Source organism: Sinocyclocheilus grahami, unplaced genomic scaffold (genome assembly GCF_001515645.1).
Source record: "Sinocyclocheilus grahami isolate Dianchi unplaced genomic scaffold, SAMN03320097.WGS_v1.1 scaffold181.1, whole genome shotgun sequence".
Taxonomy (NCBI): domain Eukaryota; kingdom Metazoa; phylum Chordata; class Actinopteri; order Cypriniformes; family Cyprinidae; genus Sinocyclocheilus; species Sinocyclocheilus grahami.
Genome location: NW_015505360.1, coordinates 1,720,975 through 1,741,302, shown reverse-complemented (window position 1 = coordinate 1,741,302; position 20,328 = coordinate 1,720,975). Strand labels below are relative to the sequence as shown.

The following is a 20,328-nucleotide window of genomic DNA, read 5'->3' as shown; positions in this document are numbered from 1 at the left end:
ATTTTTATATATAAATATATATATATATATATACTTTTTTTTTTTTTACGATAATAACTGGGTGTGAGGTGTTTTTATTTGAAAGGAATTTTAGCCAGTGTCCTTGAATACCTGAGTCAGTCTGGAATTGCATAAAGTTTTAAAGCAGAAGTAAAATTTAAATAAAGTATTAATCTTCAAGACGCTGGTTTGGTAACATAAATGTAAAATGAGGCAGAATAGTGCGTCTATTAATAGTCCTGCAAATGTTCATGCTTTAAAGGCAAATAGCTCAAATATCTTCTAATGAAATACATTACTGTCACACTCAGTTTATTCAGATTCTGAAGCTGCTGCTGAATCACTGAGAGAAATGATGGCTAGTGTTGCTGCCAGTCACTAACATTTGCTGTCTGTGGCAGACAAAAGTACTACGCTTCTACTGAGTCAGATGATAATACCCTGGTGCTTTGATGTATATTACTGTACTGTACCATTACTATATTCATATACCGTAGTTCCGGGCCTTAAAAAAGGGTATTACCATGTTACCTTGACCAAAAACCTTTCAAATAAATCCTGGAAATGAATTGCATGCTGAATCGTAAAGCAGTGAATGTGCTCTGTGTTTTTGTAGACAACACCAGGTTTTACATCAACAAACGCAGCGTGTGCAAGTCATTAACCGTGTCGTCCCGTTCACTCTGACCACCAAAACTTGGCATGAAACTGGTCAATAGACATCAAGGCTGTTTGACAAACGGCTATCGGTCTGCCACGTTCCCCTCTGCCAAAGCCAACAGAAGCCACCAGGCTGAGCATCTCGTTTGGAGGCCTTCATGTTTTATGTGTGTAATTAATGAATTACATCTGCTGCCGTCAGTGTGCAATCTGTGACACAGAGATTCTGCCACGGCGAAATATGGCCAATCAGCCGCCTTCATTGCTTAATTCTCTCTGCCGCCTCTCTTCACCTCCTTGATTAGCAGTGTGTCGGCCGCCGCGTGATCACTCGCTGAATCAGACGCTTCTGCTGATAGAAATCTCCAGCCGTGAGCCAGTGTTTGTGTGGGTGCGTGTTGGTCTTGCATTAGATCTGTACAACACTACACACACCATCTGCGACTGTTTTATTTTATTTTATTTTTTGTTTTTTATTTTTTGTTTTTTATTTTTTAGTTTAGTTTAGTTTAGTTTAGTTTAGTTTAGTTTAGTTTAGTTTAGTTTAGTTTAGTTTAGTTTAGTTTAGTTTAGTTTAGTTTAGTTTAGTTTAGTTTAGTTTAGTTTAGTTTAGTTTAGTTTAAGGCGGCGTAACTTTAATTCTTGCTGTTGCCGCCTCTGCCATGTTGTGGAGTCGCTGTGTGTTTCATTTTGAAAGCGAAACTACTTTGTTCTAGTACAACTAGAAATCAGTGGTTAAGTTGTATTTACAACACTGTTCCAGAACAGTTCAGCCCAAATATTCAGATGTGTGCTGTGCATTTTATGGAGGATGAGGACTGTTTCCTGAACCAGTAGCTTCTGCCACGGCGAAATATGGCCAATCAGCCGCCTTCATTGCTTAATTCTCTCTGCCGCCTCTCTTCACCTCCTTGATTAGCAGTGTGTCGGCCGCCGCGTGATCACTCGCTGAATCAGACGCTTCTGCTGATAGAAATCTCCAGCCGTGAGCCAGTGTTTGTGTGGGTGCGTGTTGGTCTTGCATTAGATCTGTACAACACTACACACACCATCTGCGACTGTTTTATTTTATTTTATTTTATTTTATTTTTTGTTTTTTATTTTTTAGTTTAGTTTAGTTTAGTTTAGTTTAGTTTATTATTTTATTTTATTTTTAGAACTAGCATTTTGACCAAACAGCAATTGCAGCTATATAGTTCTAAAACATTTTTAATCAACTTAATTGACTTTTAACTTTACTTTACTTTACTTTACTTTACTACACTACCATATTAACCAAACAGCAGTTTGAGAAATTGAGTCAAAATCATTATTTTATTTTATTTTTTAGAACTATCATTTTGACCAAATAGCAGTTGTAACTCCAAAATCTTTTAGAACTATACATTTGAATTAGTTATTTTATATATTTATATTTTTTATTTTATTTAGATATTATTATAATGTTTTGGAACTATATAGTTCCATATATATTATACATATATATTTATATCTTTTAGAACATGTATAACTTATTTTATTTTATTTTAAATCGCATTAACCAAACAGCCATTTTAAAAGTTTTATTTAAAATATATATATTTTTGTCCATTTGTCCACTTGAACTAGAGATGTTCAAGACTTTTGAGGTTCATGGAATAATTAATTAAGTATGTTTAAAACCATTATTTAATGCAATTAATTTCCCTAATGTGACAGTCATTAGTTTCTAAGCCTTCAACAAACGGAAACAGCACACAAACTAATTAGTAAAACAATTTTACATTGCAGCAGTTTTACATTTATTAAGTTTTGATAATTAAATTCAGTTACAAATAATGCTAATTTTATTAGTCCCATCTTGATTTCATTTATAAATAAATTTGACATTAAAAAGTTATTTCTCAGCTCAAATTTATAACTCATTTAGTCATGATTCTCACGATGAGATTTTTAATGTGAAATTAGACTTTTGGACCTACTTCAAGAGTTTCTCCAAACATACAAAAATATACATATGTACAAATACCTACGAATATGAATGAGGCTGTCCTGTCCTTGAATGTATGTTGTTGTTGTTGTTGTTTCAGAAGAACCAGCATGTCTTTTGTGTCTTTTTTCTCTTTCTTCTGCGTTCTCTTCTCTTTCTATCGACTGTGCCATCGCTGTTTGCTCTTGTCTGCTTATTAGTTTTCTGATACGCTTCTCATCCCCGTCCCTGTAATCTTTGTCACACACTCTAATGCTGTGCTGTAGTTTAATGAAATGTTGGTTATTAAACGCTGGCTTATCAAACCTCTCCTCTGTCTGCAGACGAAGCAGTTTGTTCACGCTCTGAAGGATGAGCTGGTGAAGAGCGCCCTCCTGGCGCTGCATGCCGCCCGTCCTGGATACATCAGCAAAAGTCAGACTTCTGCTCCATCCAGCCCACGTGAGGCCGACCCGCACCCCAGTGCCCCCGAGGAACCGCACAGCATCTGTAACAATGTGGACGGCTCTCAGACGCCGCCGAAAGAAAGCCGAGCATCTCCAGTCCGCTCCGACTCCATCCCGCACCACAAGGAGTACGACGAGGAGGAATGGGCAAGTGTTTTCACTTCTGAGTGTTCATGCATTTGGTGTAGGAATGCACAATACTGGATTTGTTTTTGTTTTTTTTCAGATTTGCTGATATTTTTCAACTCATTTTGGTGGATAGCCAACAGTGTTGGGAAAAGTTACTTTTAAAAGTAATGCATTACAATATTCCGTTACTCTATAAAAAAGTAACTGCATTTCTTAGTTACTTTTTATGGAGAGTAATGCAATATGTTACTTTTGTATCGCCTGGGCTAAGCTTGCATATATGTTTTTTAAAGGGGTCATATGATGCGATTTAAATTTTTCCTTTCTCTTTGGAGTGTTACAAGCTCTTGGTGCATAAAGAAGATCTGTAAAGTTGCAAAGACTAAAGTCTCAAATCCAAAGAGATATTCTTTATAAAAGTTAAGAGTCAACCACTCCTACCTAAAACGTCTCGTTCTAACACGCCCCCACATGTCTACGTCACGATGTGGGAAGATTTGCATAACGCCGCCCAAATGTTCACACAAAAAAAAGGCGGCGTAACTTTAACTACAATGTGTCTGTGGCACAAAGGCTGTTTCTATAAAGTTGGGCAGTTCCAACTGTGCAAGGACAGTCTGACGCTTCTGACTCACAGCCTGTAAGTACGTTTTTAATGTTTAAATAATTTGCCACTGATGATTCAAACGTGAGTTTTGGGCAGTGTAGAGTAGCACTTGTTGTTTGTCATTTCTCCGATCACAAATGCAGACATGGTTTTATGTTTACGCAGCGCGATACGCAACGCGTAAAAAGACAGTATAAGTCATTATAATCTGTAATTATGTCCCCACTGGATGCAACAAATCCCTCGTTTATAATGGGTTTTAATGGTTTTGTCTCGTCCTGCTGGGAGACGGCATCACAGTATGGTGAGGGGCGTAACATTTCCGTCACACGCTTGAGGCATTCGGCCAATCACAACGCACTGGATAGCTGGCCAATCAGAGCATACCTCGCTTTTTCAGACCGATGAACTTTGAAAAAGTCGACGTGTTTCAGAAAGGTGGGGCATAGAGGAGAAACAATAATGTACATTATATGGAAAATAATGTGTTTTTTTAACCTTAAACCACATAAACACATTGCATTACACCAAATACACCAAATAATGTTCTTTTTAGCAATGTCATATGACCCCTTTAATAACAAATCACCCAAAAGTTTTATTTTTTGGCAACTTTAAAGGCAGTTTCACATCAAAAGTTAAATTAATAAGCCTCAGGGCAAAATCGGTTTGACCAAAATTTTGGTCAAAAATTTAAAAAAAAAAAAATTCAGGGCAAAATTTCAGTCTCTCTGCTATGGAAGCCCATTTCCGCCACTGAATAAAAAATTAAAAAGGTAATTGCTCTCAGACGCCGCCGAAAGAAAGCCGAGCATCTCCAGTCCGCTCCGACTCCATCCCGCACCACAAGGAGTACGACGAGGAGGAATGGGCAAGTGTTTTCACTTCTGAGTGTTCATGCATTTGGTGTAGGGATGCACAATACTGGATTTGTTTTGTTTTTTTTCCAGATTTGCTGATATTTTTCAACTCATTTTGGTGGATAGCCAACAGTGTTGGGAAAAGTTACTTTTAAAAGTAATGCATTACAATATTCCGTTACTCTATAAAATAGTAACTGCATTTCTTAGTTACTTTTTATGGAGAGTAATGCAATATGTTACTTTTGTATCGCCTGGGCTAAGCTTGCATATATGTTTTTTAAAGGGGTCATATGATGCGATTTAAATTTTTCCTTTCTCTTTGGAGTGTTACAAGCTCTTGGTGCATAAAGAAGATCTGTAAAGTTGCAAAGACTAAAGTCTCAAATCCAAAGAGATATTCTTTATAAAAGTTAAGAGTCAACCACGCCTACCTAAAACGGCTCGTTAATTATGTCCCCACTGGATGCAACAAATCCCTCGTTTATAATGGGTTTTAATGGTTTTGTCTCGTCCTGCTGGGAGACGGCATCACAGTATGGTGAGGGGCGTAACATTTCCGTCACACGCTTGAGGCATTCGGCCAATCACAACGCACTGGATAGCTGGCCAATCAGAGCATACCTCGCTTTTTCAGACCGATGAACTTTGAAAAAGTCGACGTGTTTCAGAAAGGTGGGGCATAGAGGAGAAACAATAATGTACATTATATGGAAAATAATGTGTTTTTTTAACCTTAAACCACATAAACACATTGCATTACACCAAATACACCAAATAATGTTCTTTTTAGCAATGTCATATGACCCCTTTAATAACAAATCACCCAAAAGTTTTATTTTTTGGCAACTTTAAAGGCAGTTTCACATCAAAAGTTAAATTAATAAGCCTCAGGGCAAAATCGGTTTGACCAAAATTTTGGTCAAAAATTTAAAAAAAAAAAAATTCAGGGCAAAATTTCAGTCTCTCTGCTATGGAAGCCCATTTCCGCCACTGAATAAAAAATTAAAAAGGTAATTGCGACTTTTTATCTCACAATTTGCACTGTTTTCTCTGCAATTATATGTTTAAATCTCGTAATTCTGACTTTTTGTTTCTTGCAATTGCGAGTTTATTTCTTGCAATTCTGACTTTTGAGAGTTGTGAGATATAAATTTGCAATTGCCTGTTATGAGATCAGAATTGCAAGATATAAACTCGCAATTCCATGAAAAAAAGTCACTATCTTTTTTCTTTTTTATTCAGTGGCAGAAGCGGGCTTCCGTACTCTGCACGTGTGCTGCTTGTGTCTGCAGCTCTTCAGAGAGTCTGACAGCGCTTGAGCTAGGACATATTTGATAGGATCTTGAGAGGTTCAATCATCCCTCAGGACCAGAGGCGAGATAGGGATCAGGTTAGCAACTGAGCCAGTGACTTCAGCACACGCAGCAACCACTATTAGCATCTGTTAGTGGAAAACTTTACCACAGAACCTGAAGGATGACCACAAACTCAAATCACATATTTAGGGGCTCAAGAGTGTGATAAGTTGTGGATGTTAAGCTGCGGTGTCTGGCTCCTGTAATTGCCTTCAAGAGTGTGTATTTGTGTGTGTGTGTGTGTGTGTGTGTGTGTGTGTTTCTGCGTTCTCTTCTCTTTCTATCGACTGTGCCATCGCTGTTTGCTCTTGTCTGCTTATTAGTTTTCTGATACGCTTCTCATCCCCGTCCCTTTAATCTTTGTCACACACTCTAATGCTGCGCTGTAGTTTAATGAAATGTTGGTTATTAAACGCTGGCTTATCAAACCTCTCCTCTGTCTGCAGACGAAGCAGTTTGTTCACGCTCTGAAGGATGAGCTGGTGAAGAGCGCCCTCCTGGCGCTGCATGCCGCCCGTCCTGGATACATCAGCAAAAGTCAGACTTCTGCTCCATCCAGCCCACGTGAGGCCGACCCGCACCCCAGTGCCCCCGAGGAACCGCACAGCATCTGTAACAATGTGGACGGCTCTCAGACGCCGCCGAAAGAAAGCCGAGCATCTCCAGTCCGCTCCGACTCCATCCCGCACCACAAGGAGTACGACGAGGAGGAATGGGCAAGTGTTTTCACTTCTGAGTGTTCATGCATTTGGTGTAGGAATGCACAATACTGGATTTGTTTTTGTTTTTTTTCAGATTTGCTGATATTTTTCAACTCATTTTGGTGGATAGCCAACAGTGTTGGGAAAAGTTACTTTTAAAAGTAATGCATTACAATATTCCGTTACTCTATAAAAAAGTAACTGCATTTCTTAGTTACTTTTTATGGAGAGTAATGCAATATGTTACTTTTGTATCGCCTGGGCTAAGCTTGCATATATGTTTTTTAAAGGGGTCATATGATGCGATTTAAATTTTTCCTTTCTCTTTGGAGTGTTACAAGCTCTTGGCGTGGCTAACAGGAGAGGATTAGAGGACAAGATAAGACAAGCCTCTCTAATCAATGCCAGAATAACTTGTGTGTCGTTGAGCGCCACTCACAGGAGGGAAGGAGAAACCATGCCTGATGTTTGCTGTACATTAAGATGATGAATCTTCCCAATATTCATAGCTGAAGTATGTCATTTTTGCTGTCAGAATGTTTCATATTCATATTGCTTTTAACTCTGTCAGGCAATAGAAGTGCTGCTTTTGTATCAGTTTGAATAAATGTAGTAGGAGTATCCAGTAAGTACTTAATTAAACATCATATTATTGATTCTGTACAATAAAATAGAAAGAGCAAACCCACACTCTCTTTCGAGGATATTTTACTTTTAAAGTATCAAATGCGCTCGATTGTTTTCCTCCTGCTTTGGCTTTAAATGTAAGGCAGAGGAAGACCATCTTATCTAATAATAAGATAATATTTCTTAATAAAAATGTTGTTTTTGCTAACTAACAACATCAGCATATGAAATCTGAGCTGAAGTTGAACTGTATCTGACAGTTGTGGTCTGTGGTATGATTGTGTGTGTGTGTGTGTGTGTGTGTGTGTGTAGCAGCTGTTTTAGTCCAGAGAGCAGCTTCTACATTGGTTTTAAATGAGATCAGGAGCCGTATTACAAAAACATCCTTAGTAACCATGCCGAATTTCAATTAGGAACTATATACATTCTGTTGAACTCGTCTAGATCTTAATTTAAGATTTAAGATATGAAGTTTCTGTAATAAGGCCCCAGAAGGCACATGTCATCTTTTGGTTGTTGAAGAAACTTGTGGAAAGGAGTCGAGCACAGCTTCAGATAATGACATTTAAATGATTCCTAAAATAAATAAAGAAACCTTTAAATGCTAATCTGTTAAATATAAATATTTTTACATATGTGCTCATGATTGTGAGTGTGTATTTATATATATTTATTTATAGTATTTTCTATGTCTCTATACATATTCATATATTACATATGACTGCTTTTATTGTCCTCATTTGTAAGTCGCTTTGGATAAAAGCATCTACTAAATGACTAAATGTGTGTATATATATATATATATATATATATATATAAACATTAAGGATGTGCATCTCATGACTGAGGCCGATACAATACGCATCTCGATGCATAGCCAACGATACGATACATTAAACATACATATGAAGCAGCTACCGATGCAATGCGATACGATTCACCCCTATTACGATGCAGTGTGATCCGATTTCAATTCGATTCGATTCGATTCAACACAATGCGATTCGATGCAATACGATACAATGGAAAAAATATGATCACTTTTAATGCCTCAAGGCCTGTTTCATAAAACAAGTTTACCAAATAAGCCAGGCTTATTTCAGTTACTCGGACTCATTGTCAAATGATTTGGTTCCATAAAGCAAATTTAACATAGATCAACTTCAGTCACCGTGGCAACTTATGCTGGGAAACTAACCTGGTCTAAAGCAGGTTAACTATCAGACTAAACTGAGTTCCTCTAACACTGACCAATAGGAATGCTATTATTTTACTTTTCTTTTTTTTATACAGTTTCTAGCCAAGCCGAAAGGCTCTCTCTGGTTTTATGACAGCTGTAGGCTACCTTCAAGGCTGTTTCTAGGCATAGGCGAGCTAGGTGGTCGCCTAGGGCACCACCAGCTGAAGGGGTGCCAATGAGCGCACGTACTGGCACTTTTAGCAGGGTTGTGATAAAGAGTGGCACGGTCACCCTGAAATATGACTGCCGCCCCCACTGGATCCCCCAACATTATTGGGCTAGAGTACTGTCAATCTGACGATGCCTGTATGCCACTAGATCAGAGTGCTGTCAATTGCTGCCTGATTGTTGCATGCAAAGTTTGATTTGGAGCGCTCAACAACGCCATTAGATCAGTGGACTCTGTCAGTGCTTTGGCAAGGTAACACTTTTTTTTTGTGCCATGCAATAAAGCTAAGTTCAAAGGCCAATTAAAAATGTTGGTACAGTGAATAAAGTGCACAAAATCAGTATTTTGTTTAGGCAGTATTTGTGGCACTTTTGTGGCACATTTGTCCAAATATTTGTGGCAGATTTGTCCAAAATGTGTGCGTTTTTTGCACCAATGCATTGTTAAAGGATCAGCGTGTCATGTAATATTCCCTCTACAAAAGGCACATTTAATGTCTAACAACAAATATTTTAGCAAAATGTATATTTTACTCAGAATTATTGCGCTCCTATTCGATTGCGCGCCGTCAGCAGTGCTCGTTCACTCGCATTAGCCTCGCCCACTCCTGACAGCAAAATGGATATATTCGCATGACTTTCTAACATTTACAGATGAAAAATATACCTGTGACATGTCAGTTATGCACTGAGGAAAACACAACGTCTCAAATGCATTAAACAGCACGAATATTCGCTGTTTGCCATGGTGGATCGATTTGATCCATGATCGACATTAAGATACTAGCGTGCACAAATTAGTGAGATTGTGTGAATTTAATTTGTCGTTTATGGAACCGCTTTAGCCCCGATTGATTTGTTAGGTTATTTCAAGTCAGGTTTTGGACTTTTCCTGTGGTCTCCGTGGTGTTGTGATTCGTCATATTCACGCAGCAGTGGTGATGAGAGAACGCGTTTGAGAAACAAATACATAGATCACAGATTATTGGTCACTTTTGAAGTAATAAAAGTATAGTGCATCCACTAGTAATTATATATAAATAAATCGTATGCCGATGCAAATACTGATTCAAATATGTTAGAAACGATGCATCGAGATACAAATGCCGGCTTGTAGCCGATACACATTTTTTAAACCGATGCATCGCATCCTTAACTTTTTATCCCAATGCACCAAGCGAATCGGGGAATCTTCCAATCCCTAATATACATACAGAGTTCTGGCATGAAACTCTAGATGGCGCAGTCCGATAGGTCTAACTCAATCTGACCTAATGACATCATTATCACATGGCACAACTGATTGGTTCTCTCCTGTATCGGTAGCCAATGAGCTCTCTGCTCAACATTCAAATATATGACTAGTGCTTGCCGTAGCAGTTGCAGCTTGCTTCAGAAACGCTCCACCTTCCCCAGCTCCACTTGTATAGATCTGTTACAAGGTGATTCATGTATGCTATATGGGGGTTATTTCATGTATGTTATATTTGCAGCAGCAGCAATGTTTCTTACATGCTCACAGCAGCATGTTGTGGATGTATTGGCAGTAGCAAGTCTCGGTACTTGCTCTGCCGCAGCAGCAGCAGCAGATCTATTCCGCCAAGACCAAATACGTTAACATTGTCATGTACATGTGCATTACCATGCCAATCCCTCCGAGAGTTGTCATGACAGAAATATATATATAAAACTTTTGCCCCTAAAATCTTTACATCCGTTCATCCGAAACGATGAATCAAATAAGATCAAATCTCAAATTATTATTGTTCCATGTTTGTGCAGAATACAAAAGTTACTCGCACACTCATTGCTGATCACAGCTGTGTCTGGTTAGCCCATAAACTCATATTTACATGTCAGGTTTTTGCGATGTACGTGCTGGTCCTTTAACGTTTGCTTTGACTCTTCTAGGACAGGGTCTGGGCCAGTGTGGCGAAGAGTTTGAACTGTGTCATCGCCCTGGTGGATAAACTACAGGAGCAAGACAACAACAACCTGGAATCAGCACCCAGCCACATGCTCGCTGACGTCATCACCTCACACAGTCCCGGTACGGCAAACGACAAAGATTAGAAATGTTCAAATGATCTATAAAAACTTAAGACTGCAGCTGCAACGAACCGTCCAATGCTTAAATGCTAAAATAATACATCAAATATGCATCAAACAGCTGCTTGGATGATCAATTAACTGCCTAAAGGTGATTTCATTTCCTTTTATGGTGAAGCATAAACAGTGGAAAAAAAGAAAAACGTATCATTTGTATCATTTCATTATCATGCTTTTGATTTAATTAATTATGACGTTGTTCTGGATTGATTATGAAAATGACTTTTCTTTTCTTTTTTTGCTTCCGATTATGAGGATTTGAAATTAAATGTGATTTATCATTTGAATTTTGGTTAACACTTTACAGTACTTGAAGCCTGTATATATAATGCATTATTAAAAATATTGTAATGCATTAAATATGCCTTGTAATGCACCTTACAGTGCATTGTTTGATCCTATTAATAATTGTAACCACAGTTATAATACATTTTAATACTTATATATTCATTGCTACACCTTAATAAAATAAAATGCATTAAAATACGACAAACAATCTGTTTCCGATGTAACACCAAATGTAATAATGCATTTTAATGTTGGTTAGAATTATTTATGGTTATGTATATATATTGCATTACAGCTTACATTATGAATACCTTTATAATGCATTGTACATAAAGGTTTCAAGTTTTACTGAATTTTGTAATTTAAAAAAAAGTCTTAAGTAGAGAATAGTGCACAAAAATGTTCAGATATATCGTCATTTTGTTCCTCCTAATTTTAATAATAATATTCCACACGTGTCGCCAACTTTAGGCATCCTAGAAAAGTTTCTAATTTTCCACTTCACTCGAGATGTTCTCTGTGACAATTTTTCACTACACATATACTGGTTGTGCGCTTTTTTTGCACGCTTTAATAACAACCCATGCCTTTTTCTTTTTTGTTTCTCGAGCACATGTGAGACATGTCAGTTGAGAGATGAATATTAGCACCATCCATGAATCTTCTGTCAGAACGGAATAGTTAAAGGCAACTTCTGACACTCAGTGCTGTTAAACTGAAAAACCTACACAACCAATGACAAGCAGTAGAAGAGTGCAAAACCTCAATACAGTTTTTAATACAGCCAATGCTGCCACCATGTGGACACCAACTACATGCTGTGGTTAATCTTGTTGCAGTTCACTGTATAATGAATTTACTGAATGTCAGTGATGCTTTTTTTATGCTGAGCTCATATTATACTTCATTTCTGACAATTTTGTAAATTCATAATTTTGAATATCAAACTTAAAACATAAAAGTTGGAATTCTCAGCAAAAAGGTTAAGCCTTCATGTCATGTTAAAGCAATTGGTTATTGATTCTTTATTACGGATTTTGTAAATATTGTCCGCTTACTAATATATTTTCACCGCAGCAGTTTCAAAGTTTTAATGTTGCAAAAGTACTAAATCATTTGTTAACAAGAATGCAAATGTGTGCTAATGCTAATGTTTTCTCACACAAGATTGCGTCTTTGAAGAACTCAAAGTCATAAGTGTTTACATTTTGTGCAATAGTGTCAGCATTACATGCAACATATTGTACAAAACGTTATTGTGTCTGTGCAAATACTTCACATAACACATGAAATCAGCTGTCATTCAAAGTCGTGATGAAATGATGTCAGACCGGTTCAGGTTGATGTCTCGTGTCATGCACATAAAAAAATAAGGAATTTAATAAACTTGGGAATTCTGATCATCAGTGTGAATACACCCTGGGTGGGAACCAAACTACTGAACATGACTCTTTAAATGAATGTTTCCATGAAATTGAAAAAAGCCACTCAATTCAAATGAGGATAATAGTGCCAAAAATCTGGTGACTAATGCAAAACACATTCAAACGCAGAGCTTGTTGCAAAACACGGAGGCACAATGAAAGGAGCCAGGCAGATTCAGTCTATGGATTAAAGATTAAAGTGCTTTTCTCATGCACTTTTGTCTAAAACAACAAATGATTTATTGCGATTCACAGAGCTGAATGACAAATGGCAAAGATAACAAGCTAGTTCATGTGAAATTTCAGCAGGACAGCTGCATCTGACATTTAGAATGATTTTTATGAGGAAAATGGCAGGTGCCTGAACAAGTTTATTAAATACTTTTACAGTGATTATTAAAATTATACATATAATGTAAATTTATATAAATAGATAATGTATCAATTATATTTTCTGTGATTAGTGATGTGGTAAAAAATGTGAAAACCACAAAATATGTCAAAATATTACAAATAAATCATTAAATTGTTCGTTCAACTGGTTTGTTTAAACACTCTCACTAATTTAGGGATGAAGTGAATTATTGAATCATTTGTTCAACCAGTTTGTTTACAAACTTTGATTCATTCAGAAACAAATTAAGTGACTGTCTTTATGAGAAAGTCTCTGAATTATTTGTTTGAGTAAGTCATTGAATCCTTCGTTCAACTGATTCATCCAAAAACTTTGATTCAGTTAGAAATTAAGCAAGTGACTGTCTTTATGAGTGAGTTGTTGTATCATTTTTTTTCAACAAATTTGTATAAATGTTTTGGACTCATTGAATTTGTCATTCAAGCAATTCATTCAAAAGCACTGATTCAGTCAGGAGTGAAACAAAGGGCTGCTATTATGAGTGAAATCATTGTATCATTTGTTCAACCGATTCGTGGAAACAAATTAAGTGACTGTCTTTATGAGAAAGTCTCTGAATTATTTGTTTGAGTAAGTCATTGAATTCTTCGTTCAACTGATTCATCCAAAAACTTTGATTCCGTTAGAAATTAAGCAAGTGACTGTCTTTATGAGTGAGTTGTTGTATCATTTTTTTTTCAACCAATTTGTTTAAAAAAAATCTATTTTGGACTCATTGAATTTGTCATTCAAGCTATTCATTCAAAAGCACTGATTCAGTCAGGAGTGAAACAAAGGGCTGCTATTATGAGTGAAATCATTGTATCATTTGTTCAACCGATTCGTTCACAAATATGAATTAATTCAGCAGCAAATTAAGTGACTGTCTTTTAAAGGGGAAGTTGAATTGTTTGTTCAACCAATTCATTCAACAACACTGATTCAGTCAGGAACAAAGCAAGTGACTGTCATTTAATTGTTTCTTCAAACAATTCCTTCAAAAACATTAATTAATTCAGGAGCAAAGCATGTGACTGTCTTTACAAATGAGTCAATTAATCATTTGTTTAGCAATTTTTTTCAAAAGCATTAATTAGTTCAAGAACAACGCATGTAGCTGTCTTGATTAGTATATCATTGAATCATTTGTTCAAGAGATCCGTTCAAAAACATTGACTCATTAATGAAACTCCACTACTGTGTATTGCTTGTGTATTACTTCATGTGTTTTGGAGCTATTTTTGTTGATGGAGCAAAACCATTGTTGTTCTTATATATTTCTCAGACCATGTTTGGACAAAGAAGCCGAGACTTGGTCTCTAGTGCCCCAAAGGTCATATCGGCTAATTCTTTAATTCTGTGTCCCAGCTCTCAGGACTTTGATAAGAGTTGTAGTTGTCTTAGTCTGTAGTTTAGAAAACAGACTCGTGCAGGCCTCAAGAATTGAACACAGCTTATTCTAATGCTTGATCTGCTTTCTTGATCTTACCAGCGGGTGGGCTGCTTTATATAGGAGAGAGCGGTATCCTTTTTAATTCCTTTATACAGCACTCAAAAACAAACTCTGCCATTTTTATAATAGTAGATTATAGTAGAATAGTAGATTGAAACTTTATTAATTGAAGATTGAAAAACTTTTATAACTTCATTATTCCATTAAATCCTTAGCTTTACCTAGCAGGGTTAAACATAATGCTAAATGCAAATAATATAATGCAACTAACCATGAGGTCATGCATGCATAAATAAACAGGCTTATTAACTTTCATCAAAAGGAAATGCAAATACTTGTGTTTTTTTGTGTGTTTCATCTGTCACTTGGAGCAAGAGAGTCAGATTAGATAAAAGGCAACATAGACTGGTTGTGACATGCCATCATCCTCAAAAAACCTGAACATAACTGCACAAAGAATGAACAAATGACTGCTACATTAAATTCAGGTTTACTTACAGCAAGTGTAAACATGGCTTGTGCCGACTTCTGCTGAAGAAACCAGAACTGTTCATTTTCCATGTTTTGCATCATTTTGGTCTGATTTTAAAGCCTACATCCAAATGGACCCTATTCGCTTAATGCACATTCCTGCTCTGATTGTGAGCGACTCATAATAATATTCATGCATATTGTTTTAAATATAAACACTTATATCAGTGACCTTTCATGTTAAAACGTGCTGTTTCTCTAGCCAATAGAGCGCTGCAGTGATGATTGTATTGTTGTAGGCTAATCCTGAAGTTAGCATCACCCTGGTTCCAATATCCAATAGGATTTATCCGTTTTGTTCCTCATGATAATCTTCACAAATTAACACAAATTTTATAAATTCTATCGCCAGAACATCTAGGGCAGTTAGAGGTATATAATAATTTGTTGGTTTTTGTTTATTTTGGCTCTGACGGCTCCTGAAGCTAAATTTCCCAACTGCATTGTAAATTTTACTCTAGTCAGGGCGTAACAGTTATGCTGGTTGAAAGTCTCTTCACATCCCGATAGCAATCAATCACTAAGTTAAGTGGTCTAAATGTATTTATATGTATTTGTATTGTCTGTGGAAGGCACAGGACTGTAAAATGTTAAATAAAACATGAAAATATCTTGACTTGTGTTCACCACGGACCTTATTTCAGACATTTATCCAAAAGCACATTGATGTCAGAAGGATGGAAGTGTTAATAAATCATCCCTGCTGCTCTCTATAGCTATTATGCGATCTCAAATATCCAGTTTCATTATTTTATAAATACTGACCATCTGTGTACTTGTGGAAAACAGGTCTCTCAAATGGTTCGGAAAACTCATTACTGGAAAAGCGGCTCACATTTGTCCTGTTTTTCCTCAGATCCTCCCCTGACAGCTACAGTTTGGCAGGATCAGCTCGGCGTCCTGATTCAGTCATTGAAGGAGTGTGTGGCAGAAGTGGCGGAGAGAGCCAGGCGCTCCGTGAGCTTCGTCCTGCTCCAGGAGGCGGTGTGCAGCACGGCACAGGGCCTGCAGCTGCAGCAGAGACGGGACGCTGTCCTCAGCCAGGCAGTGAGTGGCCAAACACTCCTCATTTCAGAGACACACGATCTGACCTTGTGTTGAAAAAAGAGTTTTGTGTTCTAACTTTGATGGAAAACTAGACTACAGATTCCAAACTGTGTTTAAATCAAACACTCAGCATTGATGGAATTTGTCGAGAAGCTTGTTTATGTTTATGCTTCACATCTTATTGGTGAAGATATATATGTTGTGTATCCGCAGCTGGCTGCGCTGGCATGTGGATTTGTCATGCGATTATACGCAGGTTTGGAAGATAAGGGCTTTCTCAGACAGCTGCACGCCGTCGGGCTGGTGGCCCAGTTTGAGAGCCTGCTGAGTACTTACAGTGAGTTTCCGCCATCAGATGTGCAATCACACCAAAATAACCTGCTAAATGCAACAAAAACAACTATTTTAAGAGAAGCATGCACATATGACCACACATTTCATATGAATTGCCAAGTTTCTACATTGCTTAGCAAACATAAGCCTAACGTTAAAATACAATTCTAGAATAAAAGTAATAAAAACATTTCAAAGTTTTTAATAAAACAACGATTTTTGGAGTATGTTTATGTACTTAAAAATTTCACATGTGACTTGCCACTTCTTTCTAATTAATTGTAAAATTTACTGCAAATGGTTTCTACACCAAATTGTTTCAGTGTGTATATTACTTTTGGAAGATATTTTTTAAGTCCATATTATTGTTGGAAGTCCACTTGAAATCAAATTGGAAGTTTTTGGGCCTTTTGTATGAATACGTTAGCCTCAAGTTTATCAGTAAGCTGGTGTGCTCCAACAAAAAAAAGGCAAAATTGGCGGTTTTTCTCGGTGCCGAGAGTTGAAGAATGTTCATCTTTGGGTAAAACGCAGAGCTCATCACTGTCACTTTTTAGACAGCTAACCAATCACAGTGGAGGAGGGGCGGGGCTAATTCCACCCCGACCAACCACTACATCGTGCTTGTACAACAGCAACAGACGACAACAAGAAGCACAACGACGGAACAAAATCATTTAAAACAAGGGCCAGAGCAAGTACTTTATATTGTGTCAACATTATATTATTTTCTCTTACGCACAATGGCCACAATTATTGGTACCCTTAGAATTTCTTATGAGTAAAATATCTCTGAAGTATATTCCATTCATAATTACCCTTTTTAGCACACCAGTGTGATTATGAACATGAAATTATCCAGCCATTCCTGTTTCACAGGAATATAAATATGAGGGAAAACAAAGGCCAAATTCCCTTAATCTTCCATCACGATGAGTAAAACCAAAGAATATAGTTCTGATGTGCAGCAACAGATAATCGAGCTTCACAAATTAGAAAGTGGCTTTAAGAAAAGAGCTAGAGCATTGAAAATTCCCATTCCTGCCTGGAAGAGAGCGTGTGTCTAGATCGACCTAATGCACAGTGAGGAGGAGAGTTTGAGTAGCTAAAGGCTCTCAAAGGGTCACAGCTGCAGAATAGCAGAAATGAGTTAAAAATGCCAAACAGCTCTGACATCACCACATGTTGTTCGGGAGGCTTTCACGGAAAAAATCAAGAAAAGAAAATGCTCTCATCCAAAAACAAACTACAGCAAAACAGGACTGGGTTCTATGGTCAGATTAAACAAAACAAAAAAAGAGCTTTTTAGCAGCAAACACTCAAGATATGTTTGGTGCACACAGGAGTAAAAGAGTACCCCTTGTGTACAATGAAATATACTGCTGCATCTTTAATGTTGTTGGTGTATTTTTCTATCGAATAACAACAGATAAAAAATTCAAAACTGACTGTCCATGCTAGAAATCTTATAATAGGCCACGCTTGGATCTTACTACAGGACAATGATCCAAAATCAAAACAGAAATGGGTCACTGAGCACAAAAGGAATATTCTGCCATGGCCATTCCAGTCCCCTGAGCTGAACCCTGTAGAAGATGATTGAGGTGAACTGAAGAGGAGCAGCTGGGAATCTGAAGGATCTGGAAAGATTCTGTATGAAGGAATGGTCTCTGATCTCCTGTCAGATGTTCTCTAAACTCATCAGACATTATAGGTGAAGACTCAGAACTGTTCTCTTGGCAAAAGGATGATGCAAAAAGTATTGAATAAAAGGGTTCCATTAATTGTGGCCAACGTGTATTAGAGAAAAACATTTATTTCATAATGAGATTTTCAATTCTTATTCTTCTATGAAAGGTTAGATTTTTGTACATTTTTTTAAATAAAAGATGGATAGGATTAACAGTGCAGATTTATTTCCACAGCCTTTTTTGATCATAGTTTACCAAGGGTGCCAATAATTCTGACTACGACTGTAAGCATTCAAAACTTACAGTCTCTCACTTCCACTGATGTGGATCAGCGATTTTGATGACATCAACCTGCACTTCAGCTTCTCATCAGATTTCCTGTCCAATCAAATGCTCTCTAGAATCTGAAGCGCCCCGCCTCCTACACTATAAATAGAGGCTGAAGCTCCGGCTGAAATTGGTCACTTGTTCACAGAATTACTGTTATATGGTCTATATGGTGAAGGTGCACTGTATAGGGGATATGGAACCGTTCAGACAGTGTAAATCTGCTTTCCATTGGGGTGAAATTAGTCTAGTTTCATTTTGTAAAGTTTAAAATTTCGTCAACACATTGAACGCTGCACATTTCAAGGCACTTCAGTGGACCTTTAAAAATAAATATATCCTATTTATTGCAATTTGGTGTCTTTCATCATAGGAATGTAATATGTACTTATAAGTCATTAAAAATATTTTTAGGTAGTTGACACCATCACTTCGGCGAGAGCACCGTCTACGAGACACACTTATGCCTTGAAGTGGAACCTGTTCATCAAATGGTGCTCTTCTCACCGAGAATACCCCTGGAAATGTCCTTTCTGCAGCAAGTGTTGGAGCGAAGGCTGTCTCCCTCCACCCTTGCTCACTCTACCAGAAGTGTTACATCCCCCTCGTGGCGCCTCGCTGGCAGATATTTGTAGAGCTGCAGGCTGGGTGACCCCCAACACGTTCGCTAGATTCTATAGCCTTTGTGTGGAGCCGGTATCCTCCTGGGTTCTCACCTCAAACGGGTAGAAGCACTGAGAGGCCCCGGCTTCTGGTCGGCTTGCTAAAACCGCTCCAGAGAGTCCATATTGTAGACCCTGTCGAGCTCCTCTGTCCCCTCAGTAGCCAGACGTGGCGGAGCTTCCGGCACCAGGCCCTCACTCTATGAATCCGTGAGAACCGGTTGAGGGCTGGATTCCATATGTAGAGACCTAAGTGGATCCCATATGTGTATTGTCCACGGTATAGCCTCAGAGCCCGTGTTTCCCTGGCAGACTTCCTGCTATTTTCCAAGAGGGTTACAATCACCTCCAATCTTCCATATGCTCCTAGACGGTTGTTCATATGTGTAAGTGCTTCCGAAACCTCCTTCGGGAAGGATGGGTTTACCTAACTGTAAAAATCCAATAAATAGATTTAAAGAAAGTAATTTTATTATAATTGGACATTTATCAAAAAGTAATCAAAAATGTAACAAGATTTTTCACTGTATTTTTGATCAAATAAATGCAGCCTTGATGAACTTATAAAAACATTAAAAAATCTTAGTGTAGTTAGTAGTGTGTGTGTGTATACTGTATATATATATATATATATATATACAGTATATATATATATATATATATATATAGCAAGCCTTTGATAATGGGCTGATAAAGAGATTTAAATCAAATCAGGAAAATGTTTTTATACTGAAGTCTACATTTATCACACGTTTAGTTGTTTCTGAAAACAAAAGTAAGAAGAATGAGGTCTTGAATGAATTTAACACTAAAAAAAAGTTCCTTCAGTCGACCGATTTAGTTTTTTTTAGACCAACTTCTGAAAGTTGTGCACTTCATGCCCAGTGTTGGGGAAAGTTACTTTTAAAAGTAATGCATTACAATATTGCGTTACTTCCTAAAAAAAAGTAACTAATTACGTTACTTAGTTACTTTTTATTGAAAGTAATGTGTTACGTTACTTTTGTGTTACTTTTTAAATCTGGGCTGGGCTTGCTTGTTTGCTTTTAATATAAAAAGTTTTTTTTATTATTCTATTTTTGGCAAATATAAAAGCCCTTTCACACCAAAAGCCTCAGGCTGAAGAAAATGTAAATCACGTCTGTACAGTAGAACACAGAAGAGGAAAGTTTAACACTCTTCAGCAATAAAAGAAGAAGAAGAAATGTTAGTTTATCTTGTGTTTTTTCTTAATTCGTTTATCTTAATTTTTGCTTATTAGAATTGGATCACCGAAGGTCAGCAGCAAATTGGTTAATAAAATG

The 20,328-nt window shown here is 37.2% G+C and overlaps 1 protein-coding gene across 1 annotated transcript in view; it reads left to right on the top strand.

Annotated features, from left to right (window-relative positions):
* LOC107594345 (type II inositol 3,4-bisphosphate 4-phosphatase-like) overlaps window positions 1-20,328 on the top strand; it is a 117,705-nt gene that overhangs the window by 89,134 nt on the left and 8,243 nt on the right. Inside the window, exons 11-16 of the mRNA XM_016284357.1 lie at window positions 2,953-3,222; window positions 4,602-4,682; window positions 6,476-6,745; window positions 10,677-10,815; window positions 15,821-16,011; window positions 16,225-16,368. Of these exons, the coding sequence (XP_016139843.1) occupies window positions 2,953-3,222; window positions 4,602-4,682; window positions 6,476-6,745; window positions 10,677-10,815; window positions 15,821-16,011; window positions 16,225-16,368 (1,095 nt within the window). The remainder of the gene's footprint in view (window positions 1-2,952; window positions 3,223-4,601; window positions 4,683-6,475; window positions 6,746-10,676; window positions 10,816-15,820; window positions 16,012-16,224; window positions 16,369-20,328) is intronic.